This window comes from Coturnix japonica, chromosome 2 (genome assembly GCF_001577835.2).
Source record: "Coturnix japonica isolate 7356 chromosome 2, Coturnix japonica 2.1, whole genome shotgun sequence".
NCBI lineage: Eukaryota > Metazoa > Chordata > Aves > Galliformes > Phasianidae > Coturnix > Coturnix japonica.
Window position 1 is genome coordinate 3260 of NC_029517.1, and position 8712 is coordinate 11971.

Genomic DNA, 8712 nt, shown 5'->3' on the forward strand with positions numbered 1-8712 from the left:
AGTCTGCGGGCCTTTCCAACCAATTGCCTTATCCATCTAGTTGTCCACCCATCAAATCCACCTCCCTCCAATGTTGGATGATGAGGATGTGATGGGGGACCCATGTGCAAACAGGCCTTGCTGCTCAGGTCCAGGGTAATGACATCGGTCGCCTTCCCTTCATCCAACCAACGCCGTCAACTCCATCCATAGAAGGCCCACAAAGATTAGTTAAGCATGGACCTTCCCCTGGTGGAAGCGCATGCTGGCCTGTCTGGAACACATGACTTGTTCTTTATGCGATCCAGCATGTTGTCCAGGAGATCTTTCCAAAAAAATAATCTTCCCCAGGCACAGAGGTTGAGACTCACCGCCTGTAGTTACCCGGGTCCCGTCCCTGCTCCCCTTCTTTGTAAATGGGAGTGACGTGACCCTTCCTCCAATCATCCGGACCTCAACTGAACAGCCACGACTTCTCAAATATGATGGAGAAGCGGCTCAGCAACCACCTCAGCCAGCTCCTTCAGGACCCTGGGATGCAACGCCAACCTGGCCCCACCTAGACTTATACTTCCATTCAGTCCCTAAAGGAGGCACTCTCGGACTTGCTCTACCCTTACAGTGGGGAGGATTTACCTCCTTGTCCCCACATGGAGGGTCATGGGGGTGCAAGACTTAAGGACGTGAAAAAGACTAGAATCCTGGCCAACCAGTGAAGACCGAGGTGAAGAACTCATTCAGCACTCAGCTTTCCTCTTCATCTGTTGAAAGCCATTTTCCTTTGTAAATTTACCAGAAGTTAGGCACGCCCCATTTGGGCCTGTCCTCTTCTGGCCAAATGTACCTGTAGAAGGTTTTTTGTTGTTTTTTCACATCCCCGCCAAGTTCAGTTTCTGCCTGAGCCTTGGCTTTCCTGATCCCACATCTGCAAAGTTTCGGACGGCATCCCTGTATTCTCCCGGGTGACACAGCCCTTGTTTCAGAGGCTTTTTGTACACCCCTTTCTTCACCCTCAGTTCTCTTAAGCAAGGTCCCTTGCTGAAGCCCATGCCGTTTTCCTCCTCTCACTGCCCACTTTCTTATCAGGGGAAAATGGAGACCTCCTTGGTGCTGCAGGAGGGCATCCTTGAACAGTAGCCATGCTTCTCCTCAACGTCCCTTATCTTTGAGGGCAGCGCGCCAGGGGATCTTGGCCAGCATTCCATTGAGTAGCTTGAAGTCTGCTCTTCTAAAGTTGAGCATCCCTGTCCTGCTCTTTGCCAGGCCCACAATCGCTTGAGGATCACAAACTCCAACCCAGGGCCATGATCGCTGGAGCCCAGGCAAGCCTCCAACCTTGACGCCTTTGATGATCTCCTCAGCGTTGGTGAGCAGCAGGTCCAGCAACGCTTGACCTCTGGTCGGTCTGTCCAATACCTTCCCTTCTGCTTGGTGTGCTTAATGCTTGGCCCACAAAGTTATTGTCAGTGCACTCCAGCAGGCTCTCAGACAGTTTGCAGCCAGCCCATGCTGATTTCCCAGCTGACTGGAATCCCCATCAAGTTGAAAGAGTCAGTGAGCGCGGTGCTTTCTGGTAGCTGCAGTAAGCAGGGCCTCCCATCAACAGGCTCCCTTTGAAACGCCCCAGGCGGCCTGGAGCTAGACCCTCAACCTCCAGAAGCCCATTATTGGTTTCAGTCCCGAACTTTTTACCCGCAGTTCTCACGTGAATCGTGGCTGTTCTTAGTCCCTTTGGCAGTCGCTTCTTCATAGAGAGGGCAAATACCTTGCCCTCCGGAATTCCATAGTAACAATCATGTCTCCTTCCTTTATGTCAGGTGAGGTGTTTTTTGTTGTTGTTGTTTTTTGTTTGCTTGTTTGTTTGTTTTCCATTTCTAGGTAGAAAAATTTAATTTCTGAGCCAGGAGAAGAAGAAGTGCAACATGTAACAATCTTCCTGGCACTGTGCAGTTTTTGCATGAGTAGCCAAGTGCTCCTTCAGTAACGTGGGTGCTGCAACGAGGCTGACCTTGGGTGGCAGGGGTGGTCTTCATTTTCTTTCCTGTCATGTGGGAACATAAGAAGACTCTTCAGAGCAGGAGCTGCAGAGGAAGATGAACGGCATGAGAAGGTAAGGCTAGGAACCAAGGACACCTCCAGAAAGAACAGAAAAACTAAGTCATTTAAGATGCATGATGGCCGTGTGATACTGTCCGTGACTGGAGGAGAAGCACATGGCTAGGAATGACTGATGGCTCTGGTGGGATGAGTGCCTACGTGCGCCGTAAAGGAGAGTTTGTGGGATGTTCTGTGGACATGTGAAGGCTGTGGGAAAGTTAAGAGAGAAAACGTGTGAATTCACAGAAGTGGTATTAGAACCTGGAATAAACCATTTGGATCACTCACATCTGAGTCCGTGCCAGATTGTCGCACTGTCAGAACCTGAGGCCTGGGATTTTCCTTTAGTAGTGCCAACTGCCTGTTGTAAATGAGAAAAGATATTACTAAACATAGCTTCCCTCCTTGTAGTTTTGATATTTCTGTCTTTGCATTCCTTTAGCACCCAGGGTGTTGATGCAGCTGCACAAATCCGCTGTACTGTCCTCCTGTTTTGCATGGAAGAATGGTAAAATAGCAATCTCTGGGTGAAATTTTGTTCAGGCGTTTTCCTTTCTGTGCCCCTAGGAAGCAATGGCTTGGAAATGGCAGTGCCGCCTGGGAACCCACACAGCAACCCAGTATCTCATTGTCTGGGTCTGTGAAAAACCACAATGATGACAAAAGATGTTTCAATTCTGTCTGTGCTGTCAGTGCAGCCCTGAGGAGCGGTGTGGGCATGGCATGGCAGGGAGAAGGGATTTCCCTTCCAATGGGAAAGTGCCTGTTCATGTGTTGGTATGTAACCGCTCCATGGCCTGCTCCATGTGCTTCTGAATGGGCAGCTCAACTTTTGTGTCACTCAGCCACCTGTGGCAGAGGTCAGGAAATCATCCCATCACTTAGTGCCTTTCAAGGAGCTGAGAAACTTTTCTTGCTCAAGTCCAGCTTCCAAGCTTAACCACCTACAATGAAGTTGATGTCGTTTTCTTGTGTCCTTCAATTCCGTTTCCGCGTTTTCCCAAAAGGAAATGAATTTGGACGTAACCAGCTGCAGTGAAGTGAGTGATTTCAGTGCCTATTTCTGATGGTGGCAATGAGTTCAGAGGTCACACTTAATTGACGGTGCCTGTTTCCATTCTGACAAAGGCTGTAGTTGCAGCTGACTTCCCGAGGCTGCCATACGTGGTGGTGACGCAGCCTTGGGCTTGTGCGTTTGCATGACTCCCACCTTTCCTTTCTGTGTCTTGCAGGTCAGCTGGTGCTGGAAGCGGCCGGTATCTGAGTAGGAATGAAGGTGAGTGCAGGAGCAGCTGCTGAGGGGAGGAAGGAAGTCCATGCTAATGAGCTCTGAAGCATCTGCAGGTCCAGTACGAAAGGAGGCAGCAGTGATGCTGGAGGGCACGTGGTGAGTGCATGGACAGGGTGGCACAAACGCGTGCGTGTGCTGAGGAGTTGGGTTGCACACAGGTGCACACAAAGGGGTGTTTGTGGAAGGTGTAGGCACGTAGGTGTTCCCAGGGATGGTTTGCACACGTCTGTGAATGCAAAGGAGGGCAGAAGATGCAGTACGTGCATGGGGGTGTGCAAAGCAGGCAGGGTGGTGAATGGGTGTGCGTGTGCACATGGATAGGGGAAGGTTGGGGTTACAGGTTGACCTGTGCTGAGGTGAGTGGGGGCTCACGGTGTTGCTCAGTGGTAGATTTGTTCACACTGAGTGCTAACAGGAAACTCGCACACCCTTTTTGTTTCAGCTGTGCCAGCGCTGTGATCCCTTGCTGCAGGGATGGGGTGTTGGAAGGATGGTGTGCGTGCCGAGCTCCCATCTCTTGCAGGAATCAAGTGTAGAGCAAAAGGGATGTTTGGGCCAGGTGACTGTAAGAAGGCTGGCTGCTTTGGATGGTGGTAGCTGATGGAAACAGGTGCTCTGGGGACCGTTCAGCTTTTAACAGAAGACAGGGGTCCTGCAGCAAGAACGACTAGGTTCTCAAATGGCTTCAGACGTGCACACCGACTACATCTGTCCTGCCGTGCCGTCTCTGCTTCTTTTTGATGAAAGCATTTTCATGACCACTTGTTGTGGCTGTTGCTTGTAGAAGGAGGAATGTTCTCACACACCCTTTTTGTTTCAGCTGTGCCAGCACTGTGATCCCTTTCTGTAATCCCTTGCAGGAATCAAGCGAAGAGCAAAAGGGATGTTTGGGCCAGGTGACTGCAGGAGGGCTGGCAGTTTTGGACGGTGCCAGCTGATGGAAACAGGTGTTCTGGGGACTGTTCAGCATTTAACAGAAGTTGGGGGACCTGCAGCAAGAACGACTAGGTTCTTGAATGGCTTCTAACACGCACTCTGAGTTCGTCTGTCCTGCCGTGCTGTCTCTGCTTCTTTTTGATGCAGGCATTGTTACGACCACGTGTTGGGCCTGTTTTCTTCTGGAAGGAAGAATGTTAGGTGCAATTCTCAATGAGAACGTCTGCTAGGATTTCTGTGTAAGTTGAATCTGAACTACCAGAAGGAGTGCTGCAAGGAAGGGCCCTGCCACTGCCAGTAAGTTCCTTCTCAGCTCTCCACGATGGAGCCCACTGTGGAGATAAGTGTAAACGAGGGCAGTTCAGAATCATCTCTTGCCAGCTTGACGTGCTGGATTTTAAGCTTGTGAAGCCTGCTCTGTCTTTCTGTGGTGTTTCCTTCTGTTCTAAAGGAGAAGGGCAGCATGGTGAGTTTTCTTCTGCATCTTGCAGCTGCGCTCCTTGGCACACAGCTTTGCTTCCAAGCAGTATATTATTTTGCAGACCGAGGATGTCTCAGATTCAGCCTTCTATTCCTCTAGTCTGAGAATCAGTTTATTTTGAGGAGGAAAGAAAGAATGTGGTTTAATCATAACGACAGCTGAGTGTTAGCACAGTGAGTTGAAGGAGGGCCCCGGAAGCAAATTTGTTGCTGTTGAAGCTCTGTGCGATGAGCAGGTGGGAGGTAACACGTGCTGGCAGGTGTGGAAACAACTTTGGGATTGAGGTGTGGAGGAAAGGAAAGGCGATGACGGAGCTGATGGCAAAGTTTCCTGGGGAGGCTCGGTGCTTGCTTGGGGTTGGATCTGATCAACTTCTTGTTTGCTGGTGTGCAGCTGGGCTTTGGAGAGCAGTCTGCATCCCAGGGTCTGTCTGGTTAACTCATGCTAACGGCATGAGTTTTCAATAGGGCCAAGAGTCGGGTCCTGCATTTTGGTCACAACAACCCCAGGCAACCCTACAGGCTTGGGGAGGTGTGGCTGGAAAGCTCCCAGATGGAAAGGAACCTTGGTGTGCTGATGGACAGTCGCTGAATATGAGGCCAGCAGTGTGCCCAGGTGGCCAAGAGGGGCCAATGGCATCCTGTCTTGTATCAGGAATGGTGTGGTGAGCAGGACTAGGGAAGTCATCCTGCCCCTGTACTCGGCATTGGTGAGGCCTCACCTCGAGTACTGTGTTCAGTTTTGGGGAGCTGAGCACAGGAAAGACATGGAGTTACTGGAGCAGGTCCAGAGAAGGGCAACAAGGCTCATGGAAAACTTGGAGAATCATCCTATGAGGAGAGGCTGAGGAAGCTGGGGCTGTTTAGTCTGGGGAAAAGGAGGCTGAGGGGCGACCGTATCGCCCTCTTCCAGTACCTGAAAGGTTCTTACAGTGAGAGTGGGGCAGGTCTCTTCTCACTAGTGACAAGTGAGAGGACAAGGGGAAATGGCCTCAAGTTGCAGCAGGGCAAGTTTAGGTTGGATATTAGGAAGCACTTCTTTACAGAAAGGGTAGTTAGGTACTGGAATAGGCTCCCCAGGGAGGTGGTTGAATCGCCATTCCTGGTTGTGTTTAAGAGCCGTTTGGATGTGGTACTCAGGGATATGATTTAGTGTAGGGTTTTTAGAGTTAGGGTAGGCTGTGGTTGTACTTCATCATCTTCCAGGTCTTTTCCAACCTGGGTAATTCTATGATTCTATGGTAGGACCGGGTCTTGGGCCAGGCCAGGGTGAATCCAGTGACTGGAGTCCAATGGATTTGAGACCTGTGGTGAGAGGATGAGGCGTAGGAACAAGAACCTCTTTGGTCCGTATTAGCTCCTGCCGTTCCCTTTTTTGGTGGGGATCAGTGTGGTTTTTTTGTGTCAAGAACAGACTCATTGTGCAGCCTGTGAATGAATTCATTCTCACCTGCTGATTGATGCTCTTCTCTAGATGGAGCTGCAGTGGAAATGGACACTTGTGGTCCGATGTCCGACCCCCTCCCTCATGCTCCGATCATCCGAATTAGCAAGACCTGGCTGATGGTTGGTGAGTTGGCTTTTGTTGGCTTGGAGAAACGTCTTCCAGTTGCACCTCACATTATATCTGTTGTATTGAGCTCTCGATCTCCAGCCCAAACTGGATCTATGTATGAACACAGAAGGAGTAGTTTAGATCTATGTTTACCTTGATTGGAAATGCAGTGCCAAGGGCTGCACACTGCTGTGACAGCTCTGAGATTATGGAAAAGGTATCTGGTGGGTGAGCGCTTTGCTGGGTGAGCATCCCCCTGCTGAAGAGCAGGCAGCTGTTTGTAGACAGAATCATCCGTGGGGATTGGAGGCGTTTCCAGCCTTCCAGCTCTTGGCTGTTGCTGAGAGAGTAGAGCTTCCTGCCCAGAGAGAAGGAGCAGCAGAAGGGATCCCATGAGAGCAGCCTTAGAAGCCTTTCAGACAAAGCAGGTGGATCAGGCTGTGGCCTGTGCCTGTGGTTTGCAGTGAAGCCAGCAGGCTTTGCCCCAAGCAGAATGAGCTGTGGGTGCAGCATCCAGCAGTGCAAGTGGCCAACAGCTGGAGACAGCATCACCTTGAGCAGCACTCTTGAGGGAAATGCTGAGTGTGAAGGAAGGCCACGAAGAAGAGAGTAGCTTGTGGCTGTGTTCCCGGGGTAAGGTTTTTCCTTCCTGAGCTGTTACCTCTCAGGTGCTGTGTGAGTCTTCTGCAGTGTGCCTACAGCTGTGCGATGTGCTCTGCAGGAAGCGCTGATGTTGCACATGCAGCCCTGTCTTTCATGTCTCATGTCCAGTTCCACATTTTGTTTGAAGCACCATCTTAGAGGCAGCCTTGATTTCTGCAGCCCCGAGCTTTGTGCCACGAGAGCTCTCCTGCTTCTCGCTGCGATGTGAGACTGAATGGAAGGCCTTGCAAAAGTCTGGCTGAGTGATGTCAGTTGCTTTTCCTTTCCCCACCTGTGCTGGAAAAAGCAGGAAATGGGACTGGGGGACATCCCGGCAGTGGGATCCTGCCTCAGCAGAACTGAATGGCTGTTCTGATCCACGTATTCTAACCCGAGTGAATCTGACAATAACGAGAGAGGGGAGGGTGATGTGGGAAGAAGATGTATGTGCCGCAGTTTGTGGTGCAAGGTTTTCTAGGAGCTGCAGCTAGTATGGCTTCCTTTTTGATGGGGAGAGGATTAACAAGGTTATTTTCATGATAATAGTTCACGATATGCTTCCTTTTCATTCATCTTTCATACTACCTCTCAAAAAACTGTGGATTCTAAAGTACTATTTCTTGCTAAAGAGAATACGTGTGCACCCAGCACATTCATCTGCTCAAAGGATCATCATCTCTGTCTGTGTTTCTTCTAGTCCCTGAGGTGGAGCAAAGTGGAACACAGACTTGGGTGAATCTTCATTCAGGAGCACGAACACGTAATGCTCATCTTAGGTGTCTGGCTGACAACAAGAGCAGAGAGGTAAGTTTCATAGGGTTGCGTGCCCATTTTATTTTCTTTTTCATTCATAATGCATAGAGGCGTTCCCCAGACAAAGTGAGCATTTGTCGGCTGGACTTTCTAGAAATGACCTAGGCAGTGAAAATGGGTTTGAAGCATCCCTAAGAACCCTGCAAGAGAATGCTGAGAGTTAATCTGGCACCCTCCTTTGGAAACGTCCGGTGTCTGTCAGCTCTTCAGCTGTGCCCTAACACCTCCCATTGCGCTGCCACACCGGGATAGAATTCCAAGCCCACACTGAGTTCTGGAATGTTGTGGTGCCATGTTGGAATCAGATGTGACCATGTGGTCTTGCCTCCCCCCCTTGTGGGGGTCATGGTGGACCAGGCTGGTGGCCCTTGGTGATGTCATAAGCGGCTGGAATGAGGGGAGGAGCGGTGTGTTCCGTGTTCCTTTGTGGGCGAGTTAGTGGTTGGAGTGGTTGGTTGGCTTGTTGTTCTTGCGCCTTTAGTGCCTTTAGTGCCTTTAGTGCCTTTTTCTTCACACCATCGTGTGCAGCAGCTTGTAGGTAAGCTGAGCTGGCGTGGGATGGATGGGTGGGCAGTGAGGTGTTGAGAACTGCTGGCTGTCGGAGCTCACAGCACCGTATTGCTTACTCTTGACCATCAGACGTAATTTTCCCTCAGTACACACGTTCCAAAGGGGGTATCTGTAAAGTTGGCACCTGTCCCGTGCTTCTTCCATTGTCTTCTTTGCTCAATTTTGGAAGCATTGTAAAGTTGCTGGGTGGACAGGCATCACGTAGCCTGAGACTCAGCATGTCTTGCAGCAAGTGGATGGGACGGTTGTGCTGTGTGTGTTATTCCATGACTGTCTTAGCCCTGCTCACTGACCTGCTCTTTTTCTCTCTCCTCTCCTTGCCCTCCGCCCACTGCCTCGGTGCAGCTTT

At 50.5% G+C, this 8712-nt stretch overlaps 1 protein-coding gene across 8 annotated transcripts in view; it reads left to right on the top strand.

Moving 5' to 3' along the window:
* Nucleotides 1-1991: 1991 nt before the first annotated feature.
* Nucleotides 1992-8712, top strand: part of LOC107308721 (rho GTPase-activating protein 32-like) — a 31248-nt gene continuing 24527 nt past the window's right edge. Inside the window, exons 1-4 of one of the 8 annotated variants that reach the window (XR_004306259.1) lie at nt 1992-2089; nt 3309-3463; nt 6258-6971; nt 7060-7224. Coding sequence is in view for 2 of the 8 variants with exons in the window: in XM_032442771.1 (XP_032298662.1) it covers nt 2073-2089; nt 3309-3352; nt 6258-6496 (300 nt within the window). In the remaining 6 variants the exon portion in view is untranslated. Of the gene's footprint in view, nt 2090-3308; nt 3464-6257; nt 7225-8712 lie in introns of those variants that run through there. The other 7 variants (XR_004306260.1, XR_004306258.1, XR_004306261.1 and 4 more) reach the window with 7 other exon arrangements.